The 20608-nt window shown below is 58.9% G+C and overlaps 3 protein-coding genes across 4 annotated transcripts; 1 reads left to right on the top strand and 2 right to left on the bottom strand.

The window, feature by feature from the left end:
• Positions 1–194: 194 nt before the first annotated feature.
• On the bottom strand, positions 195–20457 carry PIK3R2 (phosphoinositide-3-kinase regulatory subunit 2). Of its 2 annotated transcripts, none has more exons than XM_058858537.1 (16): positions 20305–20457; positions 12794–13517; positions 8741–8833; positions 8289–8351; positions 7190–7321; positions 6788–6989; positions 6405–6490; positions 6020–6125; positions 5816–5914; positions 5478–5658; positions 5166–5291; positions 4756–4898; positions 4398–4574; positions 4105–4176; positions 3738–3908; positions 195–3408 (listed from the first exon to the last, which is right to left on the bottom strand). In XM_058858537.1, the coding sequence occupies exons 2-16, from the start codon at positions 13131–13133 to the stop codon at positions 3216–3218; spliced, it is 2184 nt and encodes a 727-aa protein (XP_058714520.1). In that variant the 5' UTR covers positions 13134–13517; positions 20305–20457; the 3' UTR covers positions 195–3215. The 2 variants fall into 2 exon arrangements, with proteins under 2 accessions (XP_058714520.1, XP_058714521.1); XM_058858538.1 differs by having other exon boundaries at positions 20233–20455.
• On the top strand, positions 8841–11508 carry LOC131589282 (uncharacterized). Its single transcript, XM_058858547.1, has 2 exons — positions 8841–9970; positions 10861–11508. The coding sequence occupies exons 1-2, from the start codon at positions 9546–9548 to the stop codon at positions 11252–11254; spliced, it is 819 nt and encodes a 272-aa protein (XP_058714530.1). The 5' UTR covers positions 8841–9545; the 3' UTR covers positions 11255–11508.
• Positions 13538–19655, bottom strand: LOC131589281 (uncharacterized). The gene is made up of 2 exons (XM_058858546.1): positions 16071–19655; positions 13538–15951 (listed from the first exon to the last, which is right to left on the bottom strand). Exon 2 carries the CDS (start codon positions 15284–15286, stop codon positions 14276–14278), a length of 1011 nt encoding a protein of 336 aa, XP_058714529.1. The 5' UTR covers positions 15287–15951; positions 16071–19655; the 3' UTR covers positions 13538–14275.
• Positions 20458–20608: the final 151 nt, after the last annotated feature.

Genomic DNA, 20608 nt, shown 5'->3' with positions numbered 1-20608 from the left:
TTCGGGGCCGAGCGGGGAGGAACCTCATCGTTCCCCGGTTTGCAGCCGCTGTTTCCGGCCCCAGGGAGCACAATCCTGGCACGATGGGTCACATCCTGCACCCAGCCCAGGAACTGGGGCACAGCCCCACCACCCTCCTGCCCCCGCACAACCTCCCACAGCAATCCAGCAGCCTGCTTCATTAACTCTGTTTATTTCTTTCCTCTTTTTTTTTCTTTTTTTTTGGGTTGTTTTTGTGGGTTTTTTCAAAGTACCGTACAAAAAAAAAAAAAGTCCTCTTACAGTAACAAATACTGGGTTTACATTAGTAAACATCAACAGAAAGAGCAGAGAGCACTACTGCTGGTAACGGACAGCTCGGGGGGCAGGTTATTCTTTATTGCATATACCTAGAAACTAAAACCTCACGCAGCCGCCACGTCCTCTCCGAGCACAAAGCCTCTGCTGGCACCTTGGGGGTGACACTCCTGGAGCCCCCCAGGAGCAGGGACACGGAGGGACAAGCCCCAAGCTGTGCCCCAGGGAGCAGGAACAGCCATGTGGCACCCACGGGATGTGGGTGTGTGGCTCGGCTGGGGGACGTGGGGGTCACAAGCAGCAAAGCACAGCCCAGCGCCTCGAAACACGGCTGGGTTCAGAACGAGCCAAAGCAGCAAAGGACAAATCACAACGAGTTTATGCTGGGGGAGCTCCGGGCTGGGCTTCCACCCCAGGGAGAGCAGGGGAAAGCTGCTGTTCAGGGTGAAGCACCGTCAGGGAAAGGCAGCCCTGGGGAAGGGCATCTTCCTCCTCGTCGTACACAGGACGTGAGCAGTGCCCTGTCAAGGACAGGCCGCCAGCGGGCAGGGAAGGCAGTGCTGGAAGGTGCAGAGGGGTGACTGTGAACCCCCCCTTGGGCTGTGGCTGGACAGCAGGAAGGGACAGCACAGGGAGAACAACAGAAATTCAGCCAAAAGGATAAAAACACAGGATAAAGAGAAGCTGGAATTTCCCTGGGCAGCAGAGCCAGGTGAGCACCAAGCGAGTGTTGACAGGTGACAGCTTCAAGCTGAGACTCTTCCAGATGCTCAGCAGGTCCTGGCATGAGCAGGGAGCAATCCTCCCAGGCAGGACTGGCCCCAGGCTCACGTTTAGGGGTGGTGGTGGAGGAACATGGAGCCCATGGGATCAGAGGCTGAGGATCCAATCTGCCTACAGCCTGTCCTGTGAGGTGGGGATGTGCTGGAAGTGCAGGGACCAGCACAGGAGCAGCAGAGTCCTCAGGCTGAAAAGGTGTGGAACACTAACAAAACTTTGGAGTGTTGGTGCAGCCCCCTGGCCACTCCACAGGCCCCAGGAGGCCTCTGGACAGAGCTGTGAGGACTGAGCCTCCCTGCCCCAGTCCCACATGCCCTCATCTCTCACATGCCCCAGTCCAAACTATTCCCTTAATCATCCCTGGCAGCTTTTCCCAAGTGATCCCCAAAGCCAACCACAGCCTCTCCTGGGCCCCCACAGCTCCCCAGACCCGCTGCCTGCACCTGAGCACCAAACACTGACAAACCAGACCCAAAAACCAGGGCCCAGGGCCTGGAGAGGACATGCAGAGCAGGGAACGGGGCTGTACAGCTGAGCATGGGAGAGCTGCCACAAGCAACAGGAATGGGATGTTTGCTCCAGCAGCCCCAGCTCCAGAAGGATCTGGGGACCAGCCCAGAGCAAGGCAAGCAGCAGAGCTGGCCAGGGAGGGAGGGACAGTGATCCCCAACACAGGTGGCACATCAAGGACAGGATGCAGGCAGTGTGAGCACAGAGCACCCCATGGATCCAGCAGAACCGAAGCTGCAAGGGGAGACACAAGTGCCAAAGTCCACAGCATCCACCCGCCTGTCCCAAGGAGGAGCCTCCGAGAGGGAATGAGCCATTCTGGCAAATCAAGAGGACCAAGAATACTCTCCTCCAGCCAGGCAGCTGAGATAACCCAGGAAAGCAAACGCCACCATGGCCTCAACTCCCATCTCAGCTTTTAAAGCTCTTCCAGGCCCACCTGGGCTGCCCTGGGGCCCTCTGAGCTCGGACACAGCGCCCTGCCCGCAGCAGCCGCCTGTGGTGGGCAGCCCTGCCCCGGCTCCATACAGTACCCACGATTGGAAGTGCTTTGCATACATAGTTCACCATCATGCAGATACATTTCAGCAAGCCCCAGGCCCCGTGGATGTGTCCTCCTGCAGCAGAGAGGTCCTTCATTCCAGGTAGGGCTCGTAGTGTGAGTTGGACTCCAGCCCCCTCCTGCTTCAGCTGCAGGGCCCGGGGCTGTGGCAGCCTGGCAGCTGCTGCCCATGCTGGGGGTGGCACTGGGGGCTCAGCAAACACCAGCACCAGGGGAGCAGCTGGTCACAAAAAGAACCATATTTACAGAGCTACAGTCAGCTTCAATGGGTTACGTGTGCAGAGAGTCACTGAAACCGGCTGGAAACAACGAGCTGTGCATCCCACAGATCCTGCCAGGAAAAACACGGGTACCAACACGGATTTCACAGCTTCGTTGGCACAGCTAAGGAGGGAGATTCACAGCTAAGCAGATCCTCCCTGCCCAGGCAGCAACACTCCAGAGGTGGTTATGACAAGAGGGAATGGTGGTGAGGTGGGGCACAGCACGGAGATCTCGGCCGGGGAGCCCCACAGAGGATGAGGTTTCTCCTTCCTAAATGTGTCTCTGCACGCAAGAGCAGCACCCCTCGTACCAGACACCATCACAGCCTGCGAGGCCACCGAGGGAAGCGAGACTGAAGGATGCACACACTCAGTGGAGCCTCTTCCTCTGCCTCCTCTGGTGTCCAGGCAGGGAACCCCTCGGTCACAGCACCGAGGAATCAGGAACCAAAGCTCTACAGTGATGCGTAGCGGGGTGACCTGCCAGCAAGAAGGGGATCTGACCTGCTTATCAGGGAAGGGGAGGGGGCTGTGCTCATCCCCAGCGATTCAATCACAACTGGATCCCACCTCCTAGAGGCTGGAGCCCACTGCAAATCTACAGCCCAGCCTTTCTGTCCCATCAGCCAACACGGGTTTCAGCTACTGACCAAGAGGGACATCAGGAACGGTCACAGACATCTCAGAGGCTCTGAAGGAGCAGGAGCACAGAGACTCAACTATACAGGGTGCAAGAGTCCAGAGCCAGAAAGCAGCGCCCTGGGGAGAAGCTGAAGGCAGCTGTTGTGTTGTGCATGGGCTGCTCATCTGGCTGGTGGCTGGGAAAGGACCGGGTGAGCCAGCGTGACATTCAGGGAGTCATTGTGCTGCACCAGGGACGTGTGCTTGTAGTGCAAGACCAGGTCCTTGAGGGAGGCGTAGAGGTTGTAGGGTTCAGCAAACCCATAGCCTGTCGCTGTCTTGTAGATCACGCAGTGCTTGGTGTCACCATCCACCCTGCCAGGGAGACACAGGAGCCTGGGTCAGCAGTGGCACAGGGGAGCACCAAAGCAGCGTAAAGATACACCTGGCCCTGGCAGGAGAAGCCAAGGCAGATGGGAACTGTCACCTCTAGCAAGGGATGGGTGGAGCAACGCAGGAACACAACCTGGGCCAGCCCCATCCTATTCCATCCCATCCCATCCCATCCCATCCCAGCCCATCCCATCCCATCCCATCCCATCCCATCCCATCCCATCCCATCCCATCCCATCCCATCCCATCCCATCCCATCCCATCCCATCCCATCCCATCCCATCCCATCCCACCTGCACAGGGATACTCACACCACGGAGCAGGCGTAGCACCCCTTCTGGCTGCTCTCACGGATCAGGAAGGTGCCGTCCCGTTTCCCACACAGCATCTCCTCTGCCTGCACACGGTTGATCTTCCCCACGTACCATGTCCGCTCCTCGTGGTGGGGCAGCTCCTCCTCGTCATCCATCATGGAGTACTGGCTGCAATCGAGCACAGGCAGGGTCAGATTCCCTAAATTTAGGTGTGTGACCCCCACATCTCCCCACAGTGCCCATCTGGCAGGGAAGACCTCCTCAGCCCCCAGGCAGGGAGCTGGGATTTGCCCAGGCAGAAGCAGCTGCACAGCCTGTGCTCCCACATCCCCCAAATCCCACAGCACACGAGCAGGACACTCACTCCTCTGTCTCATTCTTGATGCCCAGCCACTCGTTGATCTTCTTCTGCCGGGCACCTTTCTGCGTCAGCCACCTGGGGAAGGAGGGCAGAGCTGAGCAGGGCTGCAGCGAGCCCCGGGCATGGCCATCACCAGAGGGCAGCAGCAGCCACCGCTGCCGGGGAGCGCCGAGCCCCGAGGCTGCTGCGGGAGCGGCTCCTGCCCACAGCGGGCTGCGAGCCGGTCCAACGAGCCGCGGAGCCCCGGGGGAGGCGGCAGGATGGCTCCCGGGCCGCGCTGCAGGGCCACTACGTACACCAAGTACTGGTCCCGCAGCTTGCGCAGCTGCATCAGGTCTGGCTTGAGGCTGTTCATGCGCTTGTCGATCTCCCGGTTCTCCGAGGCTTGTTTCTTCAGGTCCTGCTCCAGCTTCATTTTGCTGTCGTGGATCTCTGTGATGCGGGACTTGAGCTTCTCCGAGTTCATGAGGATCCTGGGAGAGAGAGAGAGGGGGTTTAGGCTGTGGGCCAGGGTGGGGGAGGTGGAGGAGGCAGCCTGCCAGCTCCAGCCCACAGCATGCTGCTGGAGAGACAAGGAGTCCGCGTGCCTCGGCTCTGTGCTGAGCCAGGAGGATCCTTCCAGCCCCTGAGGCCCTTCTCCACCCCCATCCTCACCGTTGCACCTCCTTCTCATTGCCCTCCCTCCTGAAGCGCTCGATGTACTCCTTGCTGCACTTCTCCTGTGTCTGACACTGCTCCTCAAAGATCTTGATCGTCTCATTGAAGGCCTCGATTGCCGTCCTCTTCATCTGCAGCTCCTGGGGAGAAGGGAGGGAAAAGCTGAGGAACATTTCTGCACATTTGCATCCCCTCTTTCAACTTCCCCACAGCAGCTCTGTCCTTGCTGCAGGCAAAATATCCCCCTCTTCAAAGCCCATCCTCTGGGGAGCCCCTGCAAGTCTGTGAGCTGACAAATGGGGCAAGAGGTGCCCCATCTCTGGTGTCCCCTGTGCACAGCAGGGTGGCTGCCAGCACCCAGGGGGTGACAGAGCAGCCCTTGGGGGTCTCAAGCAGTGCCCACATACCTGGGATGTGCGTGTGTACTCCTCATACAGCAGGTCGTACTCCCAGCTCTTGTCCTGGTACTGCTGGTGATAAACCTTCAGCTGCTCCCCCACAGCTTCCACGCTGTCCTCCTTCACCACCTGGTCCTGCCACAGGCACAGCCTCAGTCAGGACCTGCTCCAGCTGGTCCCACAAAACCCCACAACAAAACATCCCAGCACGCAGGGAGAGGGATGGGACACTGCCAGCTACCAAAGGGGCAGGGACAGATGAACAAACGCCCCTGGTTCAGGCTGTGCTTGCCAGCCACGTCCCTGCAGCACAGGCCTCACCTGCTGGTACTTGGAGATGGGGTAGAGCAGCCTGGTGTCCAGCTTGGCGTTGTACTGGGCGAGTGACTCGTGCCTGTAGTGGGTGATGAGCTCCACCACCGAGCCGAAAGTCAGGGGCTCCGAGAAGCCGTACTTGCCTTCCCGATGGAAGATCTTGATCAGCTTGTTATTGCCTCCCTTCCTGCAGTGGAGGGGAGAGGAGAGGGCACTTACCACCACCCCAGCACCCTACACCAGCCAGAGACCTCAGCATCCCTACAGCTGGGAGCACAGGGACATGTCCCAAGAGCTGCATCCCTGGGGCTCTCAGGGGATCCCAGAGGATCCCAAAGTCCCACCTGAGCGTGAGCGTGTATTCCCCCTGGATCTTGCTGGAGGCATCACGCACTAAGAAGGTCCCATCTGGTGTGTCCCGGAGCTTCTCGTTCACCTCCTCCCTGCAAGGAACAGGATTGTCATGGCCTGGGAAGTGGCCCCAAAGCTCACCTGATGGAAAGGGGAAAGCTCACACCCCAGCTGTGAGCTGTCAGTCACGTCCTTACCGAGAAATGTCCCCCCAGTACCACTCGGCGTCCTGCAAGGGCGCGTTGTTGCCATTGGCCAGGCTGGCTGCGCTGGGCTTCGGCTTCGGTGGTTTGGGAGGCAGGGCTGGGAGAGGAGGAGGGATGAAACAGGGTAAGCCCAAATCCCAGCTCCCCACTGGCAATCCCTCGGAGTGCTGAGTCCCCCTCCCTGCAGTGACTGGCCCAGAGGCCACCACGTTTCCTGGAGCTGCTCCAGGCCCATCTCCAGTAGCTGAACACCTTGAGCTGGCCCCCAGGCACAGCTGGGCTATCCAAATGCCCTCAGCAACCCTATCATGGGGGCAGAGAGTCCACACCCACAAGTGCCAGCGCCTCAGGCCCCAGGGAAGGGGTATCTCAGTACCTGGAGGCAACTGTTCAGGCTCCAGCTCCTTCGTCTGCAGAAGCGTCTCCAGAAACAGCACGGAGAAGTCAGGGCTCAGCTCTGGGCTGCGGGGAGAGAAGAGGCAAGTTAAGGACAGCAGTTGTGGGGTAGAACATGGCACTGCTCCCGTGTCCCCTGGGGTCAGCTGGTTCATGCCAGCTGCCAGACCCCAGGCTGCCAGGGCAGCAAGGGCTCTGTCCTGGCTCTGTGTGCTCCCACCCCTGTGTGCTGCCAGCAGTTTAATCCCATGTGCAGCCCAGCAGGGACTGTGGGCAGCCCTGCTGTTCCAGGCTGGACTCCTTGTCCTGGCAGGCACAGCGGCCGGAGCTGGGAACACTGCTGGGACCAAAAGCCTCACGTACCTGGCGCCAGGCAGCCGCAGGAGAAGGGGGCCGAAGATCTCTCCCAGGGCCCGAGGGTGGAGGCTGTTGCTCTCGGCCTGCTGCGATACCTTCCCCAGATGCCGGAGCAGGAACTGCAGGGTGAGCGTGTTCTGGAGCGGGACCGCAGGCGACTCCAGGGCCAGCAGCAGCTGCTTCCGGCAATTCTCTGGCTGGGGGATCTCTGGGGAGAGAACAAGACACGAGGGAAGAGCTGGGACAGCCGGCACCACTCTCCACGCTCCGGCTGCATCACAGCGCAGGAGCGCTGTCAGCAGCGGGGCCATCTGCCAGGCCCCATAGGGACAGGGATTATTTTAATATCCCAGATGTGTCCACCCCAGCCAGCTGCCCATTCCCAAGGCAGCAGGGGGAGGCCCTTACCCTGCAGGATGCGAAGGATATCTCCATGCGCTGACACCGGCACCACAGGGGAGGGCAGGTCCTGCAGGTAACCTCGTAGAGCCTCGCCCAGGGAGTGCACGTCCAGGGGATCCAGGTCACCCAGGGTCCAATCTGTCAGGACACACATTTCCCATGGGAGGGTGGACACAGCACTGGACACCCAGCTGAACCCAACACCCATCCCAAAAACCATCACACAGCAGCCAGCTATCATGAGAGCTCACCAGCACCACGAGGGAGCTCAGGCAGCCTTCAGGCAGCCCATGTGACAGAAGGATGTTCACCCCAGAAATAAACCAGCTCTGGGAACCCCAGCAGTTGCCTTGAGAGAGGGCAGAGGTCATCCTGAGTACCCACAATCTTTGCCCTGAGCCCCAACACAGGAATTCTGGGCAGGCACAGCTCGGGTGAGAGTTTTGCTCCCCGCTGCCAGCAGGAGTGCAGCACAGACAGAGCAGCCACACACTGAACCCAACAGGGAAGACACCTCCCCGGAACACAGGATGTTGGGAAGCACATAAAGCCTGTCCCAAGAGCACAGCCCGGGCTGACAGCACGGCGTGGCTGGGGTTTGCAGGAACGTCTGCGGGAGGGGAGTCGCCAGCGTGGTGCCGGATGAGGCCCCAGCCCAGCCGAGGCAGGCGGCTCCCAGGGCTCCCCAGCAGAGACATCGGCACCGGGGAGCCACAGCTCCAGACACCAAGCCAGGCTGAAAGATCCTCCCCTGCTTATTAGTGGCATGACAGAGCCAGAGAAGCCTCCACCAGCCCATCAGCAGAGCACCCCAAAGACAGCGGGGGACAAGCACAGTTTGTTTGCCTGCGAGTCTCTGAGCCAGCACCACATCCCTTTGTTGCCCCCCACGGATGGTGCCAGGAATCCCCCCCTGTCCCATCCCTTCCAGGACAGGGACATGTTGGGATGGGGACAGCCCAGCCCCAGAGGCAGCGTGCTGGGAGTCAGGAACTGCCGGGGACAGGCGAGCCTGGCCTGGATTGCATTACTGCTGGCGCTGTCACATCCACTAATCTCCTCCATCTGAGCCGATTCGCCTCCACCGCGCCGAGCTGGTTCTTACCGGTTCTCAGCGCCTGCCTCAGTTCGGAGCCAGATGTCCTGTACAACATCTCGCTGTCCAACCCTGCAGAAGGGGGGACACTGCTGTCAGCTCCAGCACAGGCACTGTTTCAGTGCCAGCTGGGCAATGGCTGTGGCACAGATAACCAGACCTGGACGGTGTCCAAGCCAACCCCCTGCAGAGGCTGCTGCAGCCCCCTTGGCCCCCAGGACACCCGGTTCAGTGGCCCCATTTCTCCACCTTGGCACAGAGCCAGGCTGGAAGTGTTTCCCAAACCCAGCACCCACCCAGTGTGTGTAGGTGCTCAAACCAAACACCCTCATGGGCCTCAGCAGCTCAGCCCAGGGAGGAACATGAGAGCAGCTGTGTCCTGTGTGTCCCACAGAGCTCAGCTCTCATTGTGGGGTTCTGGGGTGTATCAGCACCCCCAGAGCTCAGCATTGCCCCCTTACCTTTCTTCTCAATAGCTTCCACCAGCTTCACCAGGAGCGGCGGAGCAATCTCGGGAGGGCTGAACTGCTCCTGCAAGTCCGGGAGAGGAGACCCTGGGGGAGAGGGAGGGAGAGAGGGGCTCAGCACCAGCTCAGCCCTCAGCAGCAGAGCTGTGCCAGGGCACAACCCAGGCAACTCCCAACAGGAGCAAGGAGAGCCGTGGCCCCTGCTGTGAGGCTGTGGCACAGGCAAACAGGGCATGGAGCCTGCAAGGAACCTGCCCAGGAGCCAGCACTTGCTGAGCTCCAGCCCTGACTGGGTGTGCACAGGGAGATATCCACTGCTCTGTGCAGAGGCCTGGGGACACAGCCCATCCCCCTGGGGACCCGTGCCCCCCGGGCAGGCAGCACAGGGGTTACCAGGGCTCCTGGAGCTCAGGGCTGGGTCCCTGCCCAGCACAGGGGCTGCACAGGGCTGGCAGCGGAGCGGGGTGAGCTGTGATTAATCCAGCGATTCAGACAGAACGCCATGTCAGCAAATTCCTGCCCTTGATTGCTCGTTTAACATGGAAACCGGCCCTGTGCCTCCCCCTCCCCGTGAGCCCACAGCCTCTGTGCAAGCTGCTACAGGGCACAGACAACCCACGGCACGGGACCAGAGTCCCCCCACTCCTGGGGGATCTGCAGCCCCGTGTCGGGTGCTATTTCACTGCCGCTTCCAGAGAATCTTGAGGTTCTGGCTCCAGGCACCCCCTTCCCCTGTGCGTGCCAGGGCAGGAGCACGCAGGCCTGGCTGAGGAGCTGCCAGCAGGAGGTTTGCCGAAGGATGAGCGGTGCCAGACTCCCTCCCGCTTCCAAAGGAGCACCAGCTGGAGCAGGAGGTTCCTCCAGGCTGGTCCACAGCACCTGGCAGACCCTGGGGAGCCCGCAGTGGGTGAGGACACCCAGCACACTGCACTCTGCAGAGGCAGAGCCAAGAGGCTGCTCCCCGTTGCGAAACAGCTCCGTTGTCATGGATCTGACCCGAACTCGCCTGGTGTGGTCTCACCACAAGGCACAGCAAGCTGGAACTGCGCACCCAGCTCAGCCTCCTGCACCCACGGCCTGGAGGGGAGACAGAACAGCCATGGGAAGGGAAGCACACGGGTCAGGCACCCAGCAGCTCTGCAAAGGCCGGTGCTGCTGGGGAGGGGGGGACAATCCCCCACTGGAGCGAGCTCCTGGGCACAGAGGGGGCCCAGCGTGGTGCAGGTCAGTGTGGGGAAGCTGCAGGCAAGCTTCCAGGCTGGCAGCTCCCAGCCTGACCCTTGGGAAGGGCTGAAGGGAGAGTAAATACTGGCGCTGCCCACGTGGCCCGGCCGGGAATGTGCTGCTTCAGCAGGCAGCAGCTTGTCTTTTTTTGTCAGGCACAGAGCCGGAGCCAGCAGCAGCTCCTGAGCCTGCCGGGCCTCCGGGCTGGGCCGCCGTGAACAAGGCTGCTCACAGCACGGCCCGGGCAGCTGCGGAAATATTCCCGAGCCGCATTTTCCGCTCGTGTTCTCTGCGGAAGGCAAACACCAGCAGCTCGTAAATCCACTGGCAGAACGCGCTGGGTCTTGCTGCTCCCGGGACAGCTGTGGCGCTGGCCCTGCTCCACCAGTGACACTGAGGGGCTAAGGGGTCCCTGCCAGCCAGGACAGGACCTGGGAAGCAGAGAAGGGGCTTCGTGGCGCTGCCAGGAGACGCTTCTGCACCTCCTAAAGTGCACACCATGAAGAAATAAGACAGGCTTGGCTCAAATGTGGTTTTTCCATTGCAAAAATGTGTCTCCCCAGCAGAATACAAAAATAAAGCATCACAGAATATCCTGAGCTGGAATGGACCCACAAGAATCTTCAAGTCCAGCTCTTAAGTGAACAGTCCATACAGGGATCAAACCTTCAGGCTGAGTGTAAAATGGCTGTGGGTGTTTGAGCTGCCTCCCTGCAGGCCCTGCCTGTGCCCAGAGTAGAGACTGGCTCTGGGGATGCCCCAGCAAGGGACAGGAACAGGGCTGGCACTGGTCTCAGGTGCCCTGTTAACCCACCCTCCATCCCTGGGCAGGATGCAGAGAGGCTTGGCTTTTGGTTTCCTTCTCAAATTTCTCTTTTCTTGTGTTTCAGGAGCTTTGGCATGGATCTTGTTCCACCTCCCAGAGACCCCAGGGGTGGCTTTGACCACCCTGACACACCTCCACCAAGCCCCCCTGAGAAGAGGGGAGATCCGAGGAGGGCAGAAACGCAGCCCCTGAGGGAGCACCGGGCCGAACGCAGGCGAGGCCAGCACATCCAGCACAGAGCACATCCCAGGCTCCTGAGAGGAGCAGCTTTCTTGGAAAGGCAGGTTGTGAGCGGGATGACTCAGGTCAGGCTCTCGCTGCCAACCCAAACGCGCAGGGCCCGGCCGCATTCCCACCCTGCGGAGATGTTTCCTGGGGCCGCCCCTCCGGCTCCGGGAGCAGCAGCGAGGGAGGCAGCTGCAGGGAGCTGCACCAGCCCCACAACCCCGGTTTCGTAAGACCCCAGAGGTGTTTTCACACCAGATGCCAGAAGCATCTGCTGGGGTAGCCGTGGCTCCCAGGCAGAGAGGGATGGGGAGGATGCAGCGCTGCCAGCTGGGAGCGTTCCCTGGCAGCCTCCAGCTCCTGCTGCTGACCCCACTCCTCCCATGTACACCAGCACGAGGTCTTCTGCAAGGCGTGGGAAGGCAAAGTGTGGCTGTCACCCCTCAGAGAATCACAGAATGGTTTGGATTGGAAGGGACCTTAAAAGATCACCCCTTAAAAAAAAAAAACTTAAAAAACTTTAAAAAAAAAACCCTTAAACCCCCCCCTGCCTTGTGCAGGGATACAGTCCACTAGATCAGGTTGCTCCATGCCCCATCCAGCTTGACCTGGAACACTTCCAGGGATCCAGGGGCAGCCACAGCTGCTCTGGGAAACCTGTGCCAGGGCCTCAGCACCCTCACAGTCAGGAATTTCTTCCTAACATCTAATCTAAATCTCTCCCTCTTTTAATTTAAAACTTCCCCCTTGTCCTATCACTATCTGTCTGTATAAGAAACCTCTCTCCCTCTTTTATATGAGTTCCTTTTAAATACTGGAAGGCCACAAGAAGGTTTCCCAGAGCCTTCTCTTCTCCAGGTGAACACCCCCAGCTCTCCCAGCCTGGCTCCAGAGCAGAGGGACTCCAGCCCTTGGAACATTTCTGTGGCCTTCCCTGGACTCGCTCCAACAGGCCCCACTTCTTTCTTGTCTTGTCCAGACCCAGACTCAGCACTGCAGGTGGGGTTCTCACAAAGGAAGAGTAGAAGGGGGAATCCTGGGGGCTGCTGAGCGCTGGCCACAGGGTTTATGTGCCTGGGAGCCAAAAAAACAGGCTAAGGGCAGGCAGCTGCCACAGCTCCACAGGCAGGGCTGAGGCACGTTGGCTCTCCCGGATCAGGTCCGTGCCAAGGCCAGGCTGGCTGGGAGGCAGCTGCAGGTGCAGGACAGCCCATGCCCAGCCCCAGGGTGGCTGCCTGGCCCCAGCGAGGGCTCTGCGACCCGCGGCGTGGGCTGGCTGCCAGGCAGACAAGCAATTAGCTCCAGTTCTCAGAAGCGCTCTTTTAGACCCTGACTTTTCTCCTCTTGCCCAGAGACAAGTAATTGTGTCCCTCAGCGGGGCTGAGCAGCTCTTGGCAGGGAGCACTGCCCCAGGCGCTGCAGAGGCGGGGAGGTGGTGGTTGGGAGAGGTCAGGACTTATCCTGAAGGGAGGGAGCCTGGCAAAACTCAGTGGAGCAGGGAGAGGGACCATGGGGATCCCGGCTGGTTGCAGAACAGAGAAGGAGAAGGATCTTGGGAGATGTAAGAGTGGGACAAGGCTTGCCCAGTGCTTTTCTCTGGGCCAGGACTGAGAGAAGCCGGCTTTTGGCTGTGACTCAACTGCACTGCTGCTGGTGGGGCAACCAGTGCTGCCGAGCTGAGGGTTTCACCGCTGTCCTACAAAGCCACTCACACACTCTCATCTGTCACACAGCGAGACTGGAGGTGTCCCAGAGCACACAGCAGGGCTTACCTTGCTCCAGAGCCTCGGGCAGCCGGCAGCCGCTGGCCCCCGGTGTGGCAGGCAGGGGTCTCTGCACCCGGGGCCGGTGTGAAGGGACAGCGATTTTCACCGGCCCCACGTACTCCACGTAGGTGCCAGGAAAGTCTCCCTTCTGCTTGGTGCGCTCATTGACACCCAGGATCCACCCGATCTGATTGGGGGTCTGCTCATCTCCATCTTTGAAGCCCAAGGCTTGCAGGGCCCCCTTGCTCACGACCAGGATGTCCCCGGGCAGCAGGTCAATGTCCTCCTCGCGCTCCTTGCGGTAGGGGTAGAGCGCGCGGTACTGGAAGCCGTCGGTGCTGCCCATCCTCTCTGCTGGGGGAGAAGGGCTCTGAAGGGTGAGGCAGCACGTTCCAGGTGGAAGAGGAGGGCCCTCAGAGGCAGCTCTCCCCCATCAGCTCTCTGAACCGTCTCTGTGTGAACTGGCACCCCAGGAGCCTGGTCTGGGTGCCCCGGAGAGCTTAGGTGCAGCCCCTTTTCCTCAGCTTGAAACCACGATTTAACCAAATTATGGAGCAAAGGGAGAAGGAGACGAACATAATCCAGCACTGGTGAGTGGGCATGCAGCAAAGAAACCCAAGATCAGGGTCTGTTTCACCAAAAAAGCCAGTCTCTCGGAGTCTGGGGAGGAAAAGCACAGTAGGCTTCCAGCCTGGAACAGCGTGGCACACTACGTTCCCTTTCCCAGTGCCTGCAAAGAGAAGAAGAATTGTCACTGCACACCCAAGCACCCCACACCCTCCTGACACGCCAACATTCAAACCAGGGGTTCACCTGAGAGAGGCAGGACTCGTTTCTCTCCTACCTAGCAGCTGATGCTGAGCCCTGGATCCAAGCAGGGCATGCTAATCCTGATTTACACTCCCAAGAGCAAGTGAGGAGCCAGTGGCTGTGGGCAGGAACGCTACCTCCCCTCTGCTACAGCCAGGCACCAGCTCTGCATCTCAAAGAGGTTCACCCCTGCTTCTTCAGCTTACCCTCCTCGCAGCACTTATGCAAACAAGGAGACAACAAGTGGGACAAAACAGCCTTTATGCAGGATAACTTTTGCATACAGAAAAGGGTGACCCTGCACCCACCAGCTGCAGGCCCTGAACAGGAGCAGAACAAACAGATTTAACCCTCCCTTGTTAAATCGATTAAATTTCACAGTTCACCTTTACATCTCGCCATGCAATCCCCCACAAAGGCATCTTCTGAAGGGAGCTGCCCACAAATGTAGGTTAACCACGCTTTCAGCAAAAGGCTTTCGAGATGCGCTGCCATTCCCACAGAGCAGCACTTCAAAGCTTTGCTCTGAGCAAAAAGTCAATTTTTGAACTTTTCAAAAGCAACAGCAGCAGCATCAAGTGCAGGCATAGGGTTTTTTTGCAGAGATGGAGGCAAAAAGGAGTTAAAATAATCTTTAGAAGCCTTCAAGTCTACTTAGAGCTCCTAACTGCCTTTCAGCTATTCAGAGAGAAATTGAATATGCTGCCTGCCCTGCCCAGAAATCCACCAAAAAGAATAAACCTGGGTTATAACATGTTGCTGAAGAGATGTACGAGCTGGGACATTCCCACCAGCCAGGCACGTCCTCTTTTCCCATCCCCTCCTGGCTGCACAGGCCAGTTTTCCACCTCCCTCAGGCAAATCCCAGAGTTCTGGTTCCCGCAGAAATGGCGTGCAGCCGAGGACCAGACCTGCAAGGCACCAGGGCAGCCAGAACCCAGCCTTCCCAGGGACACCCTGGGCCTGCTCAAACGCTGCAGGTCCTGTTAAAGGCTTGAGCTGTTTTGGCCCAGAAACCACCAAACCCAGCTCAAACTCTTGAGTCTCATTAACAAGCAGGAAGGTGCTTCTCAGGGCTGTGAGATCCTGGGGAGAAGGAGGCAAGAAGGCAAAGGGAGCCAGGACACCCTTCCCACAGAGGTCAGTGAACAACCAAGCATGGCACGAAGCCAGGGCTGCTCCGACTGCTGGTTGGACTCTGTGACAGGCACCAATGGTGGTGATCTGCAGGATTTCAAAATAGCTCCTCTGGGCCAGCAGCAGGTTACAGTTCATATCAGCTACAAATCCTTCTTTTCTCCTGCACGTGGTATCAGCCCTGCACGTGTCACCACATCTGCACGTGCTGCCGCAAAGTCTGAGATCAGGGTGAGTCCCCGGAGAGGAGCCAACCCCACCTCTCAGCCAGGCTCTCCAGCCCGGCTCCAAGGCTCCTTCCCTTGACAAGGACAAAAGGCACAAAGAGGCCATGGCACAGGAAACCTGTGCAGCAGCCAGAGCCCGCACCGCCTGCCTGAGCTCGGGCAGGCGTCCCAGCCAGGCTGTCTTTGCCATGAATGAACAGGCACTGCCCGCGGGGAGGTGAGGCACTTGCGGCCAGAGGCGGGAGGGGAACAGGATTGAGCCTGATCCAGCTTGCTGGAGAGCTTCTCCAGAACTCCAGGAGCAACACCAGACTGCAGAATTCATGGAAAGACCCTACAGAGGTTTCTGATGTTCACGGGGGAAGCAGCACATCCCAGCATGGCCGCTGTGAAAGCTCCCACCACGCTGGGATGGTGGCTGCCGGGAACTCGCAGCCGAGCCCGCATTTCCCCAACCCAACCAGCCCCAGCCAGGAAAATATTACTTCATAATGCAGAGCATAAAGAGAGATTTATGACTAGGCTCACTGGCTGCCCCTCTGAGTGCTGCCTGTCAGGGTCCCCCAGAGCGGAGTCGCCGTGCCGGGGGCACTGTCTGAATGCCAAGGGCCTGAGCGGCCGCTGCCCACTGGCCATGGCGCTGGCAGCTCCCCCTCCTCCCGGGGAGGACAGACCCCAGAGTGGCTCCTCCCGGGGAGGACAGACCCCAGAGCACACCCAGAGGCAGCAGAGCCCAGCCCCAGCAGGGTCGATGCTCCCCCAGCTCCCACCCGCAGATCCCAGCCCCGACTCCAGGCGCCTCCGACAAGCCGGTGCAGCTGAAGAGGCTGGAAGGACAAAACGCTCAGGCCCGGCAAACTTGTTCAGTAGCTTTTAAAAGCAGATCTGTGTGGAGGGGTGGGAAGAGGAGAATGACTCTGGAGCAGCGAGTGTCTCCAAAGAGCAGGTCCCGCAGCTTCTTCCAACCGTCTCCTTCCACAACCTTCTTCCCTGGGGTGGGAACGCAGGCACAGCTCTGTGCCACCGCGCTCTCCGTGTCCCAGCGGGTCACTGGGCACACGAAAAAATCCAGAGAACTCAGAGCCAGGCTATTCCTGGAGAAGCCTCACCTGCTTTCCCCACGCTCAGCCCAGGTGGGCACTGAGTGCTCGTGGACACGAGTGAGGAGCCCCCCAGGAGACCCAAATCCTCATGGCTAATGCCGGCACCGTCCTCTCCAGGAGCAACAGTTGTCGTCTGGCCTGTCACGGACCCAGCCAGAGGCTTCTCTGACTGAGCTGCAGGAAAGCTCTGCACCCTCAGAGAGCAGCTGACAGAGTCTTTGGGGATTGGGAACACACACTTCCCAAAGCTCTGGAACAGCTCCTTGGAGGGAAGGCAGTGCCGAGAGGCCGGGACACGCACAAGCCTGTCGGCTGGAAGCACACCTCCGAGCTGGAGAGAGGCAGCACCTTGCCAAAAGATTTCTGCTGGGCCCAGCTCCAGGTTTGCTCGGCTCTCAGAGAGGAACCTCGTGTCTGTGCTGGCGAGCACTTGCTTAGTTAGGCTGCTCTGAAAATCCCATGCATCAGACAGCTAAATACCTTTGGTAAATCTATCTCAGTGCCCAGAAACAATCCCTCGATTCATTAACTGCTGTCAATACTTTCTTTGTTTAACACATCGGTTTGAAACAAAAAACACATTACGAGTCTTTTTGTCTGTGCCCAGCACATAAATAAAAGCATCTTAACATTTTAAATGTGGTTCCTGTGCTTTTTAACCCAGTTCCAAATGCAGTTCAAAGTGCAGCTTGACTTGAAGCGAGACTGAGTTACTTTCCTACCAGAGAAGGGAAAGAATGCATAAAAATATTTAAAAGAAGAATATGCTCACAACAGTGTACACAGCTCCAATCTCTCCAAGTTACATCAGATCCTCAGCGAGCAAAACAAACACCATATCGAGACTGAACTGCAAGTTACAGACAAAAAGAAGAAACTTTTCCTTTAATAACATGAGAAAATAGAACAATGCAATGATGGATGGGAATAAAAACGGACAGGGAATCGCCTGCCATGGTGACATCTGCTGCTGCATCACATCCTTCTGACCCACACAGCCAGGGCAGCTCTGATGGCCTCAGCTCCTAAAGCTGGCAATGGCAAGCACATCACGGGTCATCCTGTGCTCAGCAGCACCCACAACACCGAGTGGCAGAGGCAGAGAGGGCAAGAGCTTGCCAACCCCTGATTTACAGTCAGGACAAACAGCCCAGCAAATCCCTGCGCTCCCAGGCAGCTTCCAGAGCCCACTGCCTCCCCAGCAGGAACAATGACTGGAAAAATGTCTCGGGAGGCTGGAGCCATGAGCGAGGCTGTGGAAGAGGCAGCAGTGCCACGAGGAGCTGTGGGGGAAGGAGCTGGGAGAGCCTGCAGGGAGCTGGAGCGGGCGGGAAGCGGAGCTGGACACGCTCCAGCAGCTGCCCCTGGGGAAGCGGCCAGCGGAGCAGGGAGAGCTGGAGCTGGGGCTGGCCACGGTGCTGCCAAGCCAGCTGGTATTTCCTTCCAAACAGGGAAAAGCTGCAGGGGAGGAGGGGAGCTATGCCTGAGCAGTGCCCCAGCCAGGCATGGGACAGCCAAAGCCGTTTTCACCTCCTCTCTTCCCCAGAAATGCTTCCCAGGCAGCAGCAGATCCCCAGGAGCAGCAGCTCCTGCCCACAGCCACAAGCCACCCTTTGCCAGGGACACAGAGCATTTACTGCTCATGCCTGAGTTTCATTAAATATTTCGTTTTATTCACCAAAGCCCGAGGAAGTGAAGGAATATCTGAAATATTTCACTGAAAAGGTCAATGTCATGATTAGCAGGGACACGAGGAGCTGAAGAAACCAGGATGACCAACACCTTCCTCACTTTTGGGAGACCACTGGAGGTCCCAGAGACCTCCTGCTCAAAGGCTGGACAGCATGAGAGCACCTCAGGCAGTCTGCACACCTACCCCCAGATTTCTCATACTGTCCACAGGCTTCTCCTGACACTGAACTTCCTTGCTCCAGCTGAAGCTTGTTCTTTCTTAACCACCTCACAAACTTTCTCCTCCTGCCTACGAGAGCTTTTTATTTGAACTGAGACTTTTATTTACTGGCACTGGGCAGAGAAGGATTCAGCACCCAACACCAGCCTTGCCAGGCTGCTCTTACACCATCCCCCATGCAGCAAGAACACACTAATTCCATTTTAGGAGCATTCACGGAGCTGGCTTTAGGGATATAGAAACCCAGGAGCTGTATTTTGGCAAAAAAATCACAGTTCTAAAAAAAACCTGAGTACATGAAAAAAAAAAAATCCAACTGCTCTTGCTAACTTATCTGCTTAAAATCACATTCCCCAGGGTATTTGGAATTTATATGATTTATTAGCAGCTCTGCACAGCTCAGCAATCACATGAAGTAACCGACAAGGTAAGAAGCACCCAAGTTAATAGACCAGCATGATTTGGATATTGGTGAGAGAGCCAAGACCTTCCAACTTGAGAAATCCACCATCCCTTCCTGTCTGCTTTTCATCTTCCATTACCCAGCTACTTTAGCTCCAAGCTGCGGCTCCAGAGATTCCCAGAGGAATTAAAAGAGCCCTCGATATTATAAATACTCTTTTTCATTGTAAACACACCCCGGCACTCAGAGCTCTGACATGGCTCCAAACTGGCTCCGCAAACCACTCTGCTCCTCGCCACATTCCAGCTGAGCCGCGCTTTCCCTTCCAACCCAGCGCTTTTGTCCAAGCGAGACCCAACTGCAGGCAGAGAGGATTTTCCTGTGTGCTCAAAACCTTGTTCCAGCGAGTTGGGAACACTGGGTTTTGGGGCAGAGATCAGCTTTAGGAGGATCGAGCCCGTGCCACAAACGGCGCAGGCAGATGGAAGCACGAGCTGCGCACGTCAAAGAGGGTCACCAAAGAAACCAAACCATGGCTTGGGACTTTCCCACATCGTGGAAGGCTAAAGAAGAGCCCAGTCCAGCCTCGGGGACACACCAGCCCTTGGCATGGCAGGGAAGGGTGGGGGAATGGCCAGGAAAGCAGTGATTTAGGCTATATTTACTCAGCTGTCTCCATTCTCTGCTCTCACAGAGAAAGTCACAGGGCCAGTTCCCCAGCGGCTCCAAGAGCTGCTTGGGAAATCAAAGCCGCGCATTAATGGGAGGAGAGGCAGCCACGGCTCCATTGAAAGGCAACGCTGGGGCCACTCCAGCTCTTCACAGCTCTCATTTTTCAGCAGTTTTGCCCGCTGGCTTTATCTCCCATCGATCACAGACCTCCAGTTTAGGAGGTACATGACCACGGGAATCTTCCTCCTCAAGGGGCTGAGAAACATCCACAGGAAGAGAAGAAATGCAATGACCAACCTCCCGGGGAAGCAGTGGGGGGGCTCATCCCAGAGCCAGGGTTTGGGGGATGATGTTAAGACACATCAAAGCCACCCTTGGGCACATCCCTGGGACACCAGCTGCAGCCTGGGAACTGCTGGGGCCGAACTGCCCCCGGGCAGGAGGAACAGAGCTGGGACCCTGAGAGGTCGATCTTTTCTGGCTTCACCTCCCCAGGGGTGCCCAGGACTCTCGGAACCGGGGACCGTCCCGTGCCGAGGGTGTCCCTGCACTGTCACCACTGTGGGGACAGTGGCACGGGGGGAACCTCTGATGGCACTGCTGGGCTGCAGACAATCCGGAGGGATCGGGGGACAGAGCTCAGGCACTGGGGGGGGACAGGGACAGCTCGGGGGGGATCGGGGGACAGAGCTCAGGCACTGGGGGGGGACAGGGACAGCTCGGGGGGCACAGCCCCGGCACTGGGAGGGGACAGGGACAGCTCGGGGGGCACAGCCCCGGCACTGGGAGGGGACAGGGACAGCTCGGGGGGCACAGCCCCGGCACTGGGGGGGACAGGGACAGCTCGGGGGGCACAGCCCCGGCACTGGGAGGGGACAGGGACAGCTCGGGGGGGATCGGGGAACACAGCCCGGGCACTGGGGGGGACAGGGACAGCTCGGGGGACACAGCCCCGGCACCGGGAGGACACAGGGACAGCCCTGGGGGAATCGGGAAGCATAGCCCTGGCATCACGGGAAGCACTGCCCTGGCAGCGGGACCCCTGAGCCGGCAGCTCCCGAAGGGTCCGAGGTTTTCCCTCGAGGCTGCCCCATGAGGAACAGAGCCTCGGCCCAGGACCCACCCCGGTGCTCCCCGGCAAGCCCCGGGGCGCCTCACGGTGATGGGGTCCTGACACCCACCCTGGGCCGGGTTCCGATCCGGGCCCGCTCTCCCCGATCCCCCCGATCCCGCCGATCCCGGCCCCGCCGCACCTCTCGGCCGGCCCCATCCGCCGCCGCTCGCCTCCAGCCCGCTGCTGCCTCCGGCCCGGCGGAGCCTTGGACAGGCCCGAGCGGCGCCGGAACGCTCCGAACCCGCCCCGGAAACAGCCGACAGCAGCCGAGAGAGAACGGAACTGCCCGAATCTATCCCGGAAATAACCGACAGCAGACGACAGAGGACGGAGCCGACCGAAGACTCCGGCACCGCCCCTTTCTTGGCCCGACCGCCATCGGGGCCCCGCCCCTCGCGCGAGCCGCTCCGGAAGGAGCCGAGGGAGCCCGAAGGGAGAGCGCG

Source organism: Poecile atricapillus, chromosome 28 (genome assembly GCF_030490865.1).
Source record: "Poecile atricapillus isolate bPoeAtr1 chromosome 28, bPoeAtr1.hap1, whole genome shotgun sequence".
NCBI lineage: Eukaryota > Metazoa > Chordata > Aves > Passeriformes > Paridae > Poecile > Poecile atricapillus.
The sequence above is the reverse complement of the archived record's forward strand: the minus strand, read 5'-3'. Positions and strand labels throughout refer to the sequence as shown.